A 20,759-nucleotide genomic window follows, 5' to 3' on the forward strand; every position below is an offset into this window, starting at 1 on the left:
TCGGTTAATATTTTATATTTTTTTTGTAATATTTAAGGTAAACAATTATTAAACATCTGGATGGGGTACACCATGGGGGGTACCCATAGCAAAGATATATCCAAAGATATATTTCCCAAATCACCCTCCCTAGACCCTCCATCTGCTCTCACCAGCCACTGAAATAAATCTCCACCTCTCTCCTCTCCTCTGCTACCTTCAAACTCTAAAACCAAAACCAAAACCAGCGCGCATTCACCAATGGACCGAGGAGTAGGTGCACCAGCACCACCGCCTCACGGAGCCATTCTGGCGGTGGTTGTGGGTGCAATTGTTGCGGTGCCATTCCTCATCGGAGAGAGCGCTGGAGAAGCCATTACTGATGCAATTTCCGAGCTTCTCAGCCCTGTTGGTCTTTTCCTTCTCCCTGTAACCCTAATCATTATCATTCGCTTCCTTTCGTCAGATCGTGGCGTTGCCATGTCAGATATTTTCAACATCGGTGGATCTCCTGATTCGTTCCACAGGGTTGGTGGATCTCCAGTCGGAGTTGCTTTGATACTCTTGCTCATCATGCTTTTGCTGTATTTCAAGCTCTTTGGTGGTGGTGACGAAGACGACGACTGAAATTTTACCGTTCTGCCCTGGGAAAAATTTTGAGTTTGTTTTATTTCATCTCTTTTTGTGTGGATTGATGAAAAGCAAAGCAGGATATTTAGTTGGGTGGTACTGTAAATTATTAATTAGGTTTTTTTTTTTGCATATATACCCCTGCAAAATTCAGCTGCATAGGTAGGTGTTGACGTGTTGTTAGATTTCAAACCCTTGTTATTATTATTTTTCTGTTGAGGGGAGATGTGATCATGTAAGGCTACTGTTTTGTTCCTCTGTTTTTCTCTTGTGAAATTATGGTTGGTCAATATTATCAGAATTTTGAGGGACTGTTTTGTGTATATATAAAGCCTCAAGTCTTAAGGTTTTTGTTTTTTCTTGTGTAAAAGGCTAAAAGCAAATTTTAGTTGTTTACTTCACTCTTGAGTCGAAGAAGAATTGACTATTTTGCCCCCTCCTTTGAAGAGGCAACACAGAATGCAAAGCTATGTGGGGACCGGATTGTCAGTGATAAGGAAATGACTGGGAAAGGACAGAGGAGGTTTCTCGGTAGATGTTGTACTGTAGTAGTTTGACACTGACCTAACAACCTGAGTGGACTCAGTGAGTCAGTGGAGACTGGAGAGTGGAGAAAGAGGCAGAGAGCACAGATTAGCTGGACTGGAATTTTTTTTATAAACCATAATTAGAAAAAAAAATTATGAAACTAACCTGATTTTTTTTTTAACAAAATCATAAAGGACCATAAGGACTGAATTGCTATTTTGGTTCTAATTTTTATTTTGAATTGAAATGCCAATTCAGTCCCATGTATTTTTACAATTTTTTAACGTATTTTTTTTCTCAAAATCTGTGAAAACAGCCAAGACCAAAATGATATTTCAGTCCAAAACAAAAAAAAAAGAACCGAAATATCATTTCGGTTCTTATGATTTTCGTAAAAAAAATAATAATTTTTTTTTTTTGTTCTAATTATGGTTTATAAAAAAAGTTTGTTGGACTGAACTCTAAAGGGCACTGTGGCCAGAATCAATTTTCTTTTTTTAAAGGAATAATTAGTTTGGGTTTTGTGAGGCTAACCATATTTAGGGATCCTTGTGCACAATTTTATGAATAATTTATTTTCAAATATTTGCATATTTACAAAACTATTATTTAATTTTTAGTAAAGACAACACTGTGTCCTGTGGAATTGACATATCAGTGAATGACACGTACCTACTAGACATGTCCTTGTTATAATGATATCAAGTGATTTTTGTTTGGAAAAAGACCAACCAGGATCGTGCTTGAAAAGATTAAGTTGATAGTAAATTTATTTGGAAACTACAATAGATCTCCTCTCTTTATGGAGATGTAGATTTGAATTTTACACAAAATACCTAAAAAATATGTAACAAATATTCTTTCTCGAAAAGACAACCGAAAGTTCGTATACTAGTGATGATAGATCTACTCTCTATATGGAGTTTTGCTAGTATAACAGCCTAACACCATCATCAAAATCTAATAAATCAACTTCAAACGCTAAATCCAAACCGTTAAAATCGATCTACTTCATTAGTTGTGTATTACATGCAAAATTTATAATTTTTAAGTCAAACGGTCAAATGTGTGAGTTTTTAAGTTAATTTTAAAAATTCATTTTTCAATATTTTACCGCTTGATCTGATACTAAAATAACTCGAAAATATAAAAAAAAAAATTGCATGCAAACACATCACTCATAAAGTAGATCCGTTTGAATGGTTTGGATTAGTCATTTGAAGTATATTCAATTAATTTTGAAGTTAGTGTCATATGACACCGATGTCATACTAGCTAGACTCTTTATGGAGATATAGATTTGAATTTTACACAAAATACCTAAAAAAATGTACGTAGGAGTTAACAAAAACTGTGATAACTAGGGTTGTAAACGAATCGAACCGAATCGAACTTAATCCAGTTCGAGTTCGAGTTTGAACTAATTTTGAACCGAATTGGTTTGAAACTAAAGTAGGGTTTGAACTGAAAATAAGAGTTGGGGTTTGATTCGGTGAGATTCGAACCAGTTTCGAACCTAACTGATTCGGAATTGAAGCAGAGTTAAGAACTAAAAAAAGAGTTTTTAACCGAGTCAGACTCAGTTCGAGTTCGATTCAAATCAATTTCGAACTGAACTGGATTTAATTCGTATCAAAACCTAGCTGGTTTGATTCATTTCGAAACGATTTTTTTTTCGAATCAAACTCAATCGAATCACGAGCTACGACAAATATAACTATAATATTAAAATAATATTAAAATTTAAAAAGGTAAAAATGTAAAATAATTTCTATAGTTTAAATAAGCCGTGTATCAAATCCAGTGTTCTAAATAGCGCGCTATAGCGTTTTTGGACCCTAAACGCTAAGCTATGGCATCGATACACGCTATTTGAGCTACAGATGCTATAGCGATAATAGCGGTCCGCTATAGCGCAAATAGCGCGCGCTATGCAACGTGAGCTGTTTTTTTTTTCTTTTCAATTTATATGGGGTTTAAATAAAGGCTTAGATTGGATTTTAACCGTGATTTTTTTTTTTGCAATTGACGTACTAAGTTTTATATTAAACTATTAATTATTAAATGAGAGATTCATCAAACAAGATCAAATAAGGAAGCTACAGCGCGTTATGCAACATGAGTTTTTTTTTTTCTTTTCAATTTATATGGGCTTTAAATAAAAGCTCAGATTGAACATATTAAGATATTTCTTGAAGTAACAAAATAATACTTACTATATGGTAGTTTGATTATTTTAAATAGATTAAGATAGTTAATTATGTCATGATGTCTAGGTTATTTTGAAATTTAAATAGAAAAATATAGATTATGTCATGATGCTGAATATATTTTGAATAGAAAAAGATCGATAGTTTATGATATTAGTAGTATTACTATGAATATTTTTGAGTCGCAATTTGAACTTTGTATTGGTTCAATATGAATATTATAATTTTTTAATCAATTTGATGTTATTTATTGTTCTATGAGACTTAGATAATATTGATATTTAGTACAAATATATGATATATTTTTTATAAAAATAAGAAAACGCTATGTGGCATAGCTTTCGCTATAGCGACGCTATTCGTTGTAACTTTTTTTGTAGGCTTCCCGCTATGACGCGATAAACGCTGTTTAGAACCTTAATCAAATATGATGCAATATTAAAATTGTTGCCAATAAAACTAGACAATAGTTTTAAGACACTTGATAAATTATCAACCAATTAAATCGCACCAAATTAATGTACAACATATCTATAATTTTATTTTTTTTGTAATTATTTAATCGGTTGTCGCAGTTATAAAATAAAGTTGTTCTTTCAAATTATTATGCTTTGCGGAGGAATGAATATTTTTAATTTTTTAAGTCTGGATTGATTTTGTACGCAAGTAAATTAGTAAAAGCATTTGTCTTGCTTAATAGAATAGATGCTTCTTATTTGTTTTTATTGGGATATATTTTGGGAGCTGGGAATACTATTAGTATTATCAGTAGTTTAGTACTATAAAAAGGCTGGAAGCAGGTTAGAAAATACAAAAAGTTGAGTACTGAGCATGTGGTGGGGGGTTAGTGAGCACGTGACAAAACTGTATAATGTCACTTGAGAGACCGAAATTTTTATTAATATTTTTTTTAAAATAAATAAATCAAAATATATCTGAAATTGAAAATTTCAAAAAATAACAAGGTCTCGTCTCTAATTCAATGTACCCCTTTAAAAATGAAGTTGTAGATTGAATTGGTGACCTGATATTTCTGAAATTTCATATAAAATGTAATTTTTTTTTTTTTGAAATATGATATAAATAAAATTTCGACATAAGAGAGGTACTTGTGCTGTGAAATGTAAACACAGAGAAAGTGCATTTGACGGGTATTGGATCTAAATCGATATAATGCTCGTTGGAATTGTTTGTTTCACTTTGTAATTTTGCATGTTGTTTTAGTATTTTTGTGGATTAAGAACGTACGAATCTGACTGTTTCAAGTGGATATCAGATTGATTTGAATTCGATGTCCATTGAGGGCGTCTCGCTTTCTAAATACCAAGGTTCTAAATAGCGTTTATCGCGTCATAGCGGGAAGCCGAAAAAAAAAGCTATAGCGAATAGCGTCGCTATAGCGAAAGCTATGCCACATAGCGTTTTTTTATTTTTATAAAAATTATATCATATATTTGTACTAAATATCAACATTATCTAAGTCTCATAGAATAATAAATAACATCAAATTGATTAAAAAATTATAGTATTCATATTGAACCAATACAAAGTCCAAATTGCCACTCAAAATATCCATAGTATTACTAATATCATAAACTATCGATCTTTTTCTATTCAAAATATATTTAGCATCATGACATAATCTATCTTTTTTCTATTTAAATTTCAAAATAACCTAGACATCATGGCATAATTAATTATCTTAATCTATTCAAAATATTCAAACTACCATATAGTAAGTATCATTTTGTTACTTCAAGAAATATCTTAATATATTTAATTTGAGCATTTATTTAAAGCTCATATAAATTAAAAAAAGAAAAAAAAAACAGCTCATGTTGCATAGCGCGCTGTAGCTTCCTTATTTGATCTCATTTAATAATTAATAATTTTTTTTATTAAAATAATAATTAATAATTTAATATAAAGCTTAGTATGTCAATTATAAAAAAAAATCACGGTTAAAATCCAATCTGAGTCTTTATTTAAAGCCCATATAAATTGAAAAGAAAAAAAAAACAGCATGTTGCATAGCGGGCGCTATTTGCGCTACACGCTATGCGCTATAGCGGACCGCTATTACCGCTATAGCGTCTGTAGCTCAAATAGCGTGTTTTAATTGTATAGCTTAGCGTTTTGGGTCTAAAAACGCTATAGCGGTGCTATAGCGCGCTATTTAGAACACTGCTAAATACAGATCTTAATTCTTGGACCCGGATCCTAATTAATTCAGATTTAGGGTTTGAATTAAAACTGTTTTTCAAATAATTCAAAGTTTTGAGTTTGGATTCAGACTAATTGATCAAAATCGAAACTAATTATTTTTAAATTAAAAAATTAAAAAATTCATTTATTTATGTGGATTCTAAATGGAGAGCATGAACTCCGCTGCTCTTCAAATAGGAGAGCATGACTCTACTATTAAAAATCTAACCGTTCATCTGTGTTGAAATTCGTACAAAAAAAATTCAACGGTTAAAATTTAAAGCGCAGAATTCTGCTCTTCTATTAGAAGAGCAGCGGATTCGGATCCCTAGATTTAAGCTCAAATTACCTTGAAGAATCCGAACCTTTAATTTTTAGTCTTAGGCTCTTAGCCACGCGTATTGAAAAATGAAAATATAGCTCGTTGTACTTTTTGATAATAAATTTATCAAAATTGATCACATCAGGCCATTTATTTTTTTCGGGGACATGGAGGACATGACAGGAAAGTACCAATTGTGGCACGTGTTTGGGTCTTCGGGTGGATGGAAATTTGGTAAAATATTTGACAATAAAATTGATTAATAAATGAGGAGGGTTCAAATGACTCCATGTTTTTGTGTTTTCATGATGCCTCTATCTTTCTCTATCATTTTCAAAGTTCAAACAGTCGATCCGAACCGCTCAACCTAACCTCCATACTAAAATATGTTTGGAGACCAAATTTTATATTTTTAGAAATTTTTTTACTATTTTTTTAGATAGGTACAAAAATACTGTTTTTAGATGGTTTAGATTTACTGATTTTGTACCTATCTAAAAAAATAGTAAAAAAATTTCTAAAAATATAAAATTTGGTCTCCAAATATATTTTAGTATGGAGGTTAGGTTGAGCGGTTCGGATCGACTGTTTGAACTTTGAAAATGATGGAGAGAGATGGAGGCATGATGGAGGCACAAAAACATGGAGGCATTTGAACCCTCCTCTTAATAAATTGATTCGAATACTAGATTGTGCATATTGGTACATTTGGATGCACTCTAGAATAGCTAGAATAGCTACTATTTGAGAATAGTGCTAACTTAAAGCTATTCGGAATAGCTAAAAAGTTGTTTGAATGCATCATTTAGAATAACTACTATTGAAAAGCCCATTCACGCTATTCAAAGTATTTGTTGGGTTAGCGGAACAAGGTTATTCTGGCTGTTCGGAATAACGTTTGATGTTGTTTGAATGACTCTAGAATAGAATAGCACTGCTATTCTAATAATAGCGCTATTCTCAGTGCATCCAAACATACCCTATATAGTATAGAATATCAAAATTTTTATAAATATCCAAAAAATATGAAATTTTAGAAACTATCCAGGTTTTCACGTTTTTTCAAAATCTACACAAACCGCAAAAAAATTTGGGGTTTTACACTGAATTATCGCAAAAAAAAATTTGCGGTTTCAATTTTTTTATATTTTTCATATTTTTTTTAGTTAAATAGAAATATTTATAATTTTTTATATATTTTAAAAAAATAAAAAAAATTGAAACCACAAAAAATTATAGCGGTTTTTTTTTTGAAACCGCAAAAAGATTTTACGGTTTTAGACTGAATTACCGTAAATTTTTTTTGCGATTTGAGTAGATTTCGAAAAAAGGACGGTGCTATTCTAAGCGCAATGATTCTAATAATAAGAGCTAAGATAATATTTTTTTGTTTAAACCAATTTTACCCTTAATAAATACTTCTTTTGTTTTTGAATTAAATATGCGATTATATAATAGAGGACGTCTCTTTTAGTAAGTATTCTCTGTAAGTAAACGAGAGAATATTTTTCAGCAGTTACTATCTTATAATTTAACATTTTTATTTTACATGTGACCTTTCAATATAAATCTGTTGACAAGCGAGAGACATTGCCTCGCTATTAAGAGCTTAAACTAATTAATTAGAGTAATTTTATTGAAAACCTGCTCAAATTAATTCCAAGAAAGCTTCATCGATGGTTATTTTTTCATGGCAAGATGAAATAAAATAGGAAATTACGATGTTCAGATCAAGCTAGGAGTATTGAAACAGAGAGAGCATGATAGTAAGCTTCTAGAGGGTATTTAGGGCATAATCATAAAACAAATTCTCTCAGCTCTTGATATTAGAATCTGTGCGCTGAGTATAGCACTGCCCTTCGAAAAAGCACAAAATTCTGGATAGTTTTTAAAATTTCGTATTTTTTTTAGATATTAATAAAAATTTCGGATAGAATATAGATTGGATTAATGAATTTCTCCAACGTTTAATTTTTGGTCTGGAGATTCTGAACCATCCAAAATAGCAATCTTGTACCTGTAAAAAAAATAGTAAATTAATTTCAAAAAATATAGAATTTGATCTCCGGCACTATTTTAATATGAATATCATATTAAGCAGTTCGAATCAATTTTTTAAACTTTAAAACAAAGATAATAATGTGAATTATAATTAAAGCACAAAACTAAATAATAGTGCATTTTAATCCTACTCATCAAACAAATACCTCCGAAATCTTGCATGATACAAAATCTACCTTATATTTCTTTTTGAGTGAGTCTATGGTACTATGCATATCACGGGTTGTTACCGTGCTACGGCTCTATATTCGAGTTTTCAAATCCTAACGGTCAATCCGAACCGTTCATCTTGTTCTCCATATTAATATGTGTTTGGAAACCAAATTTTACATTTTTTGAAAAAAAGTTACTATTTTTTTAGATATTTAGAAAATCACTTGATTTGAAAATTCTGGACCATCCAAAAACAGTGATTTTCAATAAATCTAAAAAAATAGTAAACAAATTTCAAAAAATATAAAATTTGGTCTCCAAACACATATTAATATGGAGAACAAGATGAACGGTTTGGATCGACCGTTAGGATTTGAAAACTCGAATATAGAGCCGTAGCACAGTAACAAATCGTAATATAGTACCATAGACTCACTCTTTCTTTTTTAAGGTCAAGATTTTTCTTATTTTCAACGCTGGATTGTAAATTAATATATGCTTAGATTCGGCTGTAAGAAAAATTAATATATTTCTTTACGTGCTATTGGAAAAAAATAAAAATGCTTAGATTCTGAGTTATTGATCTCGGTTCAAAAGTCACTTCTATGCAATCTAGAAAATATTGTGATCCTTCTAGGACATTTAATTTATGAAAAGTTGTATCTATTTTTGAAAAAAAAAACTTTAATTTATTTAATGATTGCTTTTAAAAAAGAATTCTCAAAATAGATACAACTTTTTATAAATTAAATGTCCTAGAAGGATCACAATATTTTCTAGATTGCATCGAAGTGACTTTTGAACCGGGATCAATAACTCAGAATCTAAGCATTTTTATTTTTTTCCAATAGCACGTAAAGAAATATATTAATTTTTCTTACAGCCGCGAAAAATCCGGCCTGAAAAATATTGATCCGGGTTATTAGTTGCAGTCTTTCTAATAAATCAAATTATATTGTATTCTATTTATTTTCAAAGAAATATATTCAACATTTCTAATATTTTAATACAAAAAAATAAAAAATTCCTGTTTTAAAAAAAAAAAAAAAAAAAAAAGGAAAATGCACAAATCCGGTTAACCATTAACCGGACTCAAATCAAATTTCCGGTTAATGGTTAACCGGACTATTTCAATGGGTCCGGGAAACCAATAACCGAAAATTTGATTTGAGTCCGGTTAATGGTTAACCGGTTTGGGTAGTTTTGCAATTTCATTAGCTAGTTGGTTAATTTTTTAAATTTATATTTTATCTTGGATATAAATAAAAAAATCGGGATTATAGCGCTTACTCTCACAAAATAATTGTTAGATTGAGTCTGGGAGACTTCTTAATAATAAAATAATATATAGATCTTTTTATTTTGTATTCACACAAAACACTACGAGACAAAAGTGACGTCTTTAGTACGCTTATGGTGAAGTCTTAACAAACCTTATCACTTTTGAAACAAAACAAATCTTCTTAATAATAAAAGAAGAAGAAGAAGAAGAAGAAGAAGAAGAAAGATAACAATTTGTTTTAAATTTGGAGTAGGTGTTAGCAACTATACCACCACCCACCAAATTTTGGAAGGTAATTATTGAGATTTAGAATATTATAAGGAAAATTTCTACTGTACCCATACAAATTTTTGAAATACAGTTCCACCTGTAAGGAGCACCGTAGCAGAATTTTTTATTTTTAGATATTTTGTCAGAAAAGAGAGAGATGAAAATTTCTTTTTGAAGGAATCAAATTAATTTAATTCCTTACAAAAATTTTGTATATCTCAATTTTAGTAATCGAAAATGTCACCTGCATACAAATTTAAGGAACCGAATTAATATTTTTATTCCTTAGAAAATGTATGAATGAATCAAATCAATAGTTTAATTTCCTCTATACCATAAAAAAAAATCATCTTTCTGATTTCAGACAAAATATATAATATATTTCTAAAACTAAAAATTTCTGGCACCATAGTCTTCTTGTCAATTCAAATTTTAAAGGGTCTTAATAACAAAACTAAGATGAAGTTAACAATTTAGTGTGTTGGAGCAATCACATCAACTAAGATGAGTTAAAAGATGACATTTGCAAAAATTAGGTCTGTCAACTAAGATGAGTTAAAAGATGACATTTGCAAAAATTAGGTCTGAAAGAAACAGAACAGAGCATTTGCTTGTTAATTGGGTCAAGGTATTGTTGAAAGATATATCATATCAACTATCAGAAAATAAACCATTTTGGGAGCAATCACATCAACTAAGATGAGTTAAAAGATGACATTTGCAAAAATTAGGTCTGAAAGCAACAGAACAGAGCATTTGCTTAGAGATATCATATCAACTATCAGCAAATAAACCATTTTGGGGATAAATATAATTGTGAAAACATCAAATTATAAAGAGATATGTTCAATGAGAAGGGATCCACTTACAATATTTGAAAGTTATTACATCTTACAACAATTTGGTTTTGCCATTTTCAAAGTCCAAACAGTCGATTCAAACCGTTCAACATGATATCTACATCAAAATATGCTTGTAGATCAAATTTTACAATTTTTTGGAATTTTTTTACTATTTTTTAAGCATTTTACAAAATTGTTGTTTTTCAATGATCTAGAATTGTCTAAAAACGACAGTTTTATAAAATACTTAATAAATTGTAAAAAAAACATAAAATTTGATCTTCAAGCACATTTTAATATAGAAATCATTTTTAATAGTTTGGATCGACTATTTGGACTTTGAAAATGACAAAACCAAATTGTCGTAAGATGTTGTAATTTTCAAATGTCATAAGTGGATTACTTCTCATGTTCAATTATTCCTTTGTATTTTTATGGGTGTAATCAAATTTTGTACTGGTATCATACTGCTTATTTTCCCCATAAGAGGAAAATCTGTGTAAAAATTCCTATAATTATTTGAAAATTAAAATTACAAGTAACGTTGATAAGTAACAGTACCAACAACTTACATGAAGTTGTACCACCTCAAACGGAGCAGGGTGCATCCGATGGGAATTGAACCCAAATAGGTCCAATGCCCACTTCCTTCTGTCCGATTCGCTTCATGATGCATGCACGGCGCTTCAATATTCGTACAGTTGCTTAATGCAGATCAAGCACGGACACATCATGAGGCGAATCAGACGGAAGGAGCGGAGCCTATCGGATGCACCCCGCTTCCCACCTCAAAACCTCTGAAATAGAACACTCTGTGCACCAAAGGTTCTGGGATACCGATTGATGGTTGAAGAGGTGGTTTCACTGAGGGAACTATCTAAAAAGGAAAAAAAAAAAAAAAAAAACCAAAAGAAGGGGATAACGGTGCCTGTAACTCAAAATTGGAAAAAGTTAATAACAGTGCAAAAAAAAAGCTAATAATTTGGGTTTAAATAAGTCTCATGCAATCCAAAGATTATAGAACAATTTGGAAAGTGCACAAATTAATAATAATATAGATACAAAATTTGAGCTTTAAGCTCATCTCAAATCACAACCAGAATAAAATACAACAAGGATAACAGCTTTTATATATATATAGGATTTATTTTATGTGTGGGATCCTCTTAGATATTTTCTCTCACTATACTATGATCATCAACAAATGATTTGGTGGTGGATTTTAAAATCACCAAGAAAGGAGGTTTGGTGATGTAGGAGAATCATGATGGCAGCATCAGAGCCGATGGATCGGATGGCCTCAAGTGCAACCTTCGCAATCATTCCCCGAAAGGAGATTGATAGAGAAGAGAAGACTGGTTGGATGGGAGAAAGAGGGTAGAAAAACTAGTTGTTACAATTAATAAATGTCAAAGAGTTAACTAAAAATAGGTCGCTTGATTGGTACCAAGCTTCAAATAATGAACGGTACCGAAGTTGTTACACCAATAAGATTTAGAACTATGCATGCAAAAGACTTTCAATACTATAATTAAGAGCTACACTTAACAAAAATACTGTTTACACGAACCATACAACAAAATCAAAGTGTCAAATTGCCTATTCAATTGACAAAAACAAACAAAATTTGATATCATACGAGTACAAAACTGGCTATCAATCTTTTTCGTTTGATTGGAGCACATGAGGAAAAAAGATACATTAAAGAAAATAAATGACCTGCATCAATTCTTCACTAGGCCACCCGTAACTTGTCCTCATTAAACAATTCACACTGAATCACGCCTATTCTTCTTCACTATGCCATCTGTACCTTGAATTCATTAGCGATACATTTAATAAATGCACATCAGAGGTTTTTAATCTTCAGTTGCATCAGCTGGTTCATCTTCACTGGCTTCTTTATCGGCTTTTTTATATGTTTCGTTTTCTACAAAAAATACAAAGAAATAGTAATTTTCAAAGGCGATGAATATAAAGTATGTTTGCTCATTCAAGAATAAAAGAAGTTACTGTATCTAGCAAATTCTTATTCATACAAGGTATGTTTACAAAAGCACCCTTTTGTCTTTACGACAAGCATAACTTGACCACAAGGTATATTTACTACAAAAAAGTCCTCATCTCTCGACTATCTTTGCAAGAAGCAATGTGTTATTCCGTTTTCTTTTCATTAAAATAATAGCTGGTATTAGAATTTCAGCGAAACAATACAAGTAGAGCAATAATCAGAGATAATAATTCAGAGAAAGAATAATTTTTTCCCTAGATATATGGCCCAAAGTGTTCACATTTTTAACCGAGATAATTGAATTAGAGTGAGGCTATGGTACAATGCATGGCGCAAATTGGTCCATACTATGGTCTATAATTTTACCTGTAGACTACTGAACCAGTCAACATATGAAAATGTACCTGTAGACTAAATTTTACATTTTTTTACTAATGTTTTAGATAGGTAGAAAATCTCTACTTTTAGATGGTCTATAATTTTTGCAAGAGGCAATGTGTTATTCGGTTTTCTTTACAATAAAATAATAACTGGTATTAGAATTTCAGTAAAATAATACAATTGACTTGAGGGAAAAATAAGAGAACAATAAGAAGCAATAAGAGACAATGATAAGAGGCAATAATAACTGGTATTCGGCCTTGAATGAGAAATAATAAGGACAGTTAATTCAGAGGAAAAATAAACTTTTGCCCTTGATATATGGTCCAACATGTTAACATTTACCGAGATAACTAAGGGAAGAAAAGCCACCTTGTTATTTTTTTTAATTGCTCTCTAAGATCCAGTTACTTTTTTTAGCTATGGGACTTCTTTGTAAAAATCACTAATCTGATGAGCTTTCTTTTACAATTACTAATTAAAACTCCCTGAAATGATATACGCACAAAAATAAAATATCTTACCAAACTCATCAAAGATGACATTGCCTGAGCAGAGGCCTTCTTCCACTTTGACCAACCGGAGAGTCAGGCGAGGCCCGATCTCTTGAAGTCTGACAGCACTTTTATTTGATGCCTTATTGACTCTGTCTATGTCAGTCGAAAGACTAACAGTTGCTGCCTCTTCATCTACTTCACTTTCTGATCCATATCCAGCTCTTCAATTGAAAGGTGGAGATAAATTAGTAGACAATTGGAAAGAAACAATGCACTTAAATGGTGTCGATGTTTTTGATAAATTCCTTTGAGTGAGGCTACGGTACTATGCATAGCACATATTGGTCCGTACTAGGGATCAATATCTCTATGTTTTTACATTCTTTTACTATCTTTTTAGATAGGTAGGAAATCACTTGATCTAAAAGATTCTAGAGCATTAAATATAGAGATTTTCTACCAATCTGAAAAATAGTAAAAAGAGTCTAAAAAATGTAAATTTTAGTCTGCAAAGTACATTTTCATATGGAAATCATGTTGAACGGTTCATATCGACTAGTTGGGCTTTGGAAACAAATTTATAAATTTATTGATCCGTAATACGGACCAATCTGCACTCTTGCATAGTATCATAGCCTCACTCAATTCATTTTTAGCAAAATATAATAATGGCCAAACATAAGTTTTGACATGCACATACACTAGCATCTGAAACAGAATAATTGGACAAAACTAAATGTCGGTGCTGGTACAATATTGATTTTTACCTATGGCACAATACCATGCTCGCACAACTACCATATAATATGTATATATAAAGTGCAAATTAGGACCTATGGCCCAAGTCAATAATAGATGCCATACAAACAAACATCTCAAAATTGGTCTTCAAACAAGATAAACGTAATATCTCTATACCAGGTTAATGACGGCCCTGTAATGTAATTGTGTTATGACTTATGAGTAGGGTTAAAATGCCCCATTGTTTTCATGCACCAATCATACCTCACATTCTCATCTCCGTTCTCAAAGTCCAAACAGTCGATCCGAATTGCTCAACATGATCATATAGTTTTTGGATGGTCCAGAATTTTCTTAAAAACAGTGATTTTGTACCTATCTAAAAAATAGTAATTTTTTTTTTAAATATACAAAATTTGGTCCCCAAGCACATTTTAATATTAAAATTATGTTGAGCAGTTCAGATCGACTGTTTGGACCTTGAAAACAAAGATAAGGATGTGAGTTATGATTGGGGAACAGAAACAATGGGGATTTTCACCTGACTCTTATGTTATATAGTGAAAAAAAAGAAAATAAGTGGCTGTCTTACTTGGTGAGAAATTCACTGACGTCCTGAAGATTTCTTAAATCGGGCACTTGATGATTTTGCACAATTCTTCTAATTCTCTTTGACACACCAATCGGTTGTAGTCTGATAGAATAGTGCCGAAAATCGATTAGCTTTTCCTCGGCATTGTAACTTAATAAGACGATCCTTTGACAAGATGACAGTTTCACCTATAAACAAACATGAAGAGTGCAATATTCAATAGTAATAGAACATGAAAAGAGGTATGATAAGGTCTAGTTTGCGTTTAGCCCCTCAATTCAGTACTAACTAGCATTTAGCGGCAGCAAACCACGATTTTCAAAAACTTTTGCGTTCGTCTTTTAGGGTTCTATATTGAAACTGAACTTATTACTTATTGAGTGAGGCTATGGCAATATGCCGATTACAAACTGGCCCGTGCTATGGATGCAGGAAACGAGCCTAGCTGAACTAGCAAAACGAGAGAGCCAACATTAGAGTTCGAGCTAAAAAAGAGGCTCGTGGCTCACTCATTTTTGGACCGAGCTTGAGCGAGCCACAAGCTTTTTTGCCATCCCTACATATAGACTCATATCTCCATTTTAAAGTACAAACAGTCAATCTGAACCATTCAATATGTTCTTCATATAAAAATGTACTTGCAACCAAATTTTACAATTTTTATAATTTTTTTGCTATTTTTTAGATAGGTAGCAAAACACTTTCATCAAAAAATATAGTAAAAAAATTCTAACAAATGCAAAATATGGTCTGCAGATACATTTTCATATGGAGATCATGTTTAATGGTTCTAATCAACTGTTTGAATTTTGAAAATAAAGATTTAAGATATGGATACATAGCATAGGTTGATCCGTAATATGCATATTACCACAGCCTCACTCCGACTTTTTTATCCTTTTGGTTCTTCATCAAGCAAATAACACAATAGTAGCTACAGTGCCGGTTTTAAAATTTCTCACTTAATATTAGAAAAATAAACAGAGTACTAACAGTATTTATATCAATAGCAGGAAATATGTTCTGAAACATTATAGTGGTGAGCTTCAGATGCTGGCTGCCGCCACCAAAACCAGATAACACAATCTGAAAGAAATGAACTCAATGTTAGTAACTAAATTATTAAAAAATCAATCAACAATCATATGTTTCTGTAATAATTACATAAGATCATTGCTTCTCTGGAAAAATTCAAACAGAAGACCTAAATACAAATTAAATAAGACAAGAAAACCAAATAGAATCAGGCATTTACCTGTATCAGAGACCATGCACATTCATCTAGATAAGAAAAATTACTAATAATTTGCATAAAAATCGACAATGATAATGTTCACAACACGTCAAGTAAATATACACAGAAACAACAGCTTTGAATTTTTGACTGAACTTACCAAGGGTGAGTTCTTAAAAAGCTCGGGAGTACACCTGTATCTTGGCTGAGATTTTGCAATATCAGCTGCTAAGGCATACTCATTTATTTGAAAGGTCAAGGTGGGACCTTGTGGAGTTCTAGCAACACGCAAATGTGGTACGCTTTTGGGGTTCGATATCATTAAAAAGTGGGTCACACCCATGGGCCCAGCCACATTTAAGAAATCCTTCAGATTGTTCCTTTTCTTCTCCTGAAAAATAATTGAAACAAAAAATATTACTACTTTCATGTAATCATAATAAAGGATTAAGTACTACATCTCAATACCTTACCTGTGTCAGTTAGACATGCAAATCAGTATGGTATCCACACTTTTTTTAGTCCATATCCTCTACGGTACCACCCTCAGTCCAAGGAGCTGAGATTAACTCCCAGCCGAGCTATTGGAATTCGGTGCCTATTTTGATATAGGGGTCTGTTTTTTGAGATTTGTGCCACTATTAATGAACGGTCAGGATTTAGTGATTGGACATGCGGTACCAGGCGTGATCCAAATTCCACTTTTTCGCTGCCTTAATTTATTTACATTTTGTACAAAATTATGCTGGTTCATTGCTTTCATGAAATTAGAAGAAAGGATTGAAGTACTACATATCAGTACCTTACCAGTGGCAGTTATACATGCAAATCAGTATGATATCCACTTATTTTTTTCATGGCTTGATTTAAATTACATTTTTCTTTTATGTAAAAAGTAGGAAGGCTAGGTACTACTTTTATACAGCCATGTATTAATTTGTACAAAATTATACTGGTTCATTGCTTTACTGATGAATAATTTTATCTCAAATCAGTAAACCAGCATAAAAATTAGCACTGCCGACAATTTAACTGTACTGGGTGCCAGAATGGGAAACCCTAAACCCTAATAATGCAAAAGACTCAGCACCTTTAATTTGAGAGCAGTATAAGGAAGCATGAGCTTGCGGAGGTCTAATTCAAGCTGCTTGAGTGGGGCCGAAAGCTTTCCTCTAGCAAAAACAAAGCTCTTGGGTATCTTACCACCGGTGACCTGATCCACGCTCGGCTGTTTCTTATTCTTCACTACCTGTGTCTTCACATTCGCTTTATTCCTCCTCCTCTTTATCCATTAAATGAAATAAAAAACAGAGAGAGAATTAGAAATAAAATTGAACAAAAGACCCCGATTCCAGCATGAAAAGGTGGGAGAACTTACATCGCGCCAACGAGCCATTGAAGGTAGATGGAGACGAGAGAGAGAGAGAGAGAGAGCGTGGGGTTAGGGTTTTGGGTGCTTTGTAAATTTTTTGTTAGGGTTTTTGTATTGATCTGGCGACAGTGGAGGCCGGAGGGGAGAACACCTGGTGTTAACGGGTCGGGTATACTAATTTCCCTTTTCGTCTTTCGATGATTGCTGGTAAAATATTATGGTATTCGGTAATTCCCAATTGGGCTTTCAATAACTTATAATTGGGCTTAACAAAACCTTGGCTATTCACAGTGGACATAGCATGTTGGGCCGTGATCAAATTCAATCTTTTACGTAATATTGTCATATTACGGTGCCAAATCATAATATGCATAGTACCGTAGACTCACTCTATGATCAAAATATAAAGGATGGTCACATGTAAATAGTTATGCTACGTGAATTGTGATGTGATCAAAATATGCTGTAACAAGTTACACAAGTCATATTTAATTACATTTTACTATTTTTTTATAATTTAAATTTATTTGTGTAAAAAGTTCATAAAATATTCTAAAAAATATGAAATGATTCTATGATATATTTATGAAGAATTAATGTAAAAAGACATGTTGTGATTGAACGTGTTGTTTCTCTTGCCATGATCAAGACGATTTTTGTACCGTATTTTTTTTTTTTAACAATTAGTCATGGCACGTAACTAATACGCATATTATGTTGTTCTATACCATAACTGTACCGTTTTGTGACAGAGCCGACTTCAGCGTATCATTTTTTGCACTCTATGTATTCACGAGAAAAGACATGATAGATTAATACATTATAACTTAGTCACGTCACGTGATTAAATATTTTTATATAATGTGAGTAAAATAATAAAGAATAATCATATCATATGAATTTTTACGTGTAATTATTTGTGTTATATAAGTATATAACTAATTGTCTTTAATTATTATTTTTTTCCAAATATTAGGTTAGTTCATAAAAAGTTACTAAAAGTAAATAAATATTATCAAATAAATTAATATAAAGAAATAATGTTGAAAACAATAATCACACAACGTATCATGTGATGTAACTTAATCAATTTAGTTTGTATAATATATTATGATATGTTATTTTTTTTAGAAGAGGGTTCCAATGCCTCATTTTTTTTTATACCTCATCATACCTCATATTTTATATCTTCATTTTCTTCATATTCAAAGTCTAAATTGTCGATCCGAACCGTTCAACATGATATCCATACTAAAATATGGTTAGGGATGAAATTTTATATTTTTTGAAATTTTTTTGCTATTTTTTAAGATGGGTAGAAAATCACTGTTTTTTGAACGGTTCAAAAACAGTGATTTTGTACCTATCTTAAAAAATAGCAAAAAAATTTCAAAAAATAAAAAATTTCATCTCCATGCATATTTTAGTATAAATATTTTGTTGAATGGTTCGGATCGACAATTTGAACTTTGAAAACGAAAAAATAAAATATGAGATATGATGAGGTATGAAAAAAAATGAGACATTGGAACCTCCTCTTTTTTTTATTGAGAAATAACATTATGTAACACACAAACCACATTACGCAATCAAAAATATAACGTAACACAACTACGGAACTACAACGTGACCATCTACTGTTACCTTTCACAGTACTGGCTGGCTGCTACCATAACAGCCTTGTCTTCTGCCCAGAGCGGAGAGCCAAATTGGAAAGTCAAAGCAAGCAAAGAACCCAGTCAAACCTTCTAACCAGTTCTTTTATGCCTTTTGAGGGTTGAAAGTCAAGAGGAGGTGCTCAACAATTTAAGTATTATTATTTAGGGGCGGACCCATATAGCTCCAGGAACACTTACTTTTTTTTTTCTTTTTCTGAATTTTGAGTTTTAGTAAAAATTTGAACATTCTGATTAATTTTTTTTTATCTTTTTTAAATATTTAATTTGTAATTCAAATTAAATTTATAGTTAAAATTAAAATATTTTTTTGAATTATAAATTAGAGAATAAAAAAGTATAAGTATAAATTAAAGTATTTTTTATATAATTAATTAACGCATTTAAATCTAATTAACTATTTAACATCGATTTGATATTTTTTTTATTCTCTCGATAAAAAATTCTGATAGTCTGCCCTTATTATTACTATTGTTGCTCTTTACAGAAAATTGTCTACGTAAATCTCCCAAGAGACATTCTCTACTCAGGAGAAAACAGCGGCACGGGAGCGGTTTTATGTACGAGGCATCGAGGATTGTGTGTGAGTAATCTATGTGGCCTTACATACGGCTATGTTTTGCACCAATTTTGAACAAAATAAATTACACAAGGATAATTATTTTCTAAAGCTTATATTTTATTCTCGTTTTTTTATAATTGTAACATAATTGACAGATAATATTTTTCTATAATCATCAAACTTTGATTTAAATTGTCATCTATTTAGCAGCTTATATTAGAGAAATATGTAGTTAACCAATATATATTTAAATGAAATACTTACGAGAGAATTAATACTACTTTAATTAATCGAATACAATTTTTATAATCTTATGGGAACATTAAGAAACCAGTATGTCAAGGAATGGACACACTCATTACAATTTTATGAGAGCTTTAATACTACTTTTATTTAATTTACGAGTCTAAGGCATTTTTGTAGCTTTTTGAAACATTGCTTATAATCATATTTTGAAATATTGTATAGTAAAAATGATATTTTAAAACATTGTTTATAATCACAGTTATAATATTCCAAATAATATTTATGTTACTTATTTTTTGTATAGTTCTTAAATTTTACAAATTGTACAGACAATGCGCTATTTTTTTTATTTGAGGTTGAAGTCTGTAGGCAGATGATACGCTATTAAACTCATATAATTTGCGAAAATTGCATAAATTAGTTATTCATAGAAATATCAGTATTTTGATATCTTATTTGTAATTATAATAATGATTTTGTAATTATATCATCACTATACTCAAATTGTTGATTTTAGATCTTGCGGAGCTATTTTCAAATGACATGGGCACATATTATACCATATTGATTCTGGCCGCAGTATATCGGAGCATCTCTTTCTGATCTTGTCATCAAGACACGTGTTAGGTAGATGTGCATGTCGCAGGATGCGTTCCTACAACCAGTCCTTCGCGAATTTAGATCCCTAAAGTAACTAAAATTTTGAGTCTAGATTCTGACCGTTCGATTAGATCTCGTAAGAATATCAACGGAACCCCATCCATTTCACCTCGGGCCGGATTGGTCCTGATCTAAACACAAAACTTGTGTTACTTTAGGGGATCGGTACCGCCGTTCGCATTATCATTTTTGTGACGTGTGCATCGGCGTGTAAAAAGCTGGGGTCAGCTGTCGCCAAACGCCGCGTCCTTTCTTTTTCTCTTATTCCCTGGACACAGTGTATAATTCATTATTAGACCATCAGT

General features: G+C 31.5%; 2 protein-coding genes across 2 annotated transcripts; one reads left to right on the forward strand and one right to left on the reverse strand.

The window, feature by feature from the left end:
• Positions 1-150: 150 nt before the first annotated feature.
• Positions 151-922, forward strand: LOC144556199 (uncharacterized). The gene is made up of 2 exons (XM_078304704.1): positions 151-643; positions 687-922. Exon 1 carries the CDS (start codon positions 241-243, stop codon positions 604-606), a length of 366 nt encoding a protein of 121 aa, XP_078160830.1. The 5' UTR covers positions 151-240; the 3' UTR covers positions 607-643; positions 687-922.
• An 11,071-nt stretch (positions 923-11,993) lies between these two features.
• On the reverse strand, positions 11,994-17,451 carry PPAN (PETER PAN-like protein). Its single transcript, XM_078304087.1, has 7 exons — positions 17,317-17,451; positions 17,029-17,220; positions 16,099-16,329; positions 15,698-15,790; positions 14,705-14,892; positions 13,399-13,592; positions 11,994-12,412 (listed from the first exon to the last, which is right to left on the reverse strand). The coding sequence occupies exons 1-7, from the start codon at positions 17,332-17,334 to the stop codon at positions 12,342-12,344; spliced, it is 987 nt and encodes a 328-aa protein (XP_078160213.1). The 5' UTR covers positions 17,335-17,451; the 3' UTR covers positions 11,994-12,341.
• Between the last annotated feature and the right edge of the window lie 3,308 nt (positions 17,452-20,759).

This window comes from Carex rostrata, chromosome 6, assembly GCF_964058835.1.
Source record: "Carex rostrata chromosome 6, lpCarRost1.2, whole genome shotgun sequence".
Taxonomy (NCBI): domain Eukaryota; kingdom Viridiplantae; phylum Streptophyta; class Magnoliopsida; order Poales; family Cyperaceae; genus Carex; species Carex rostrata.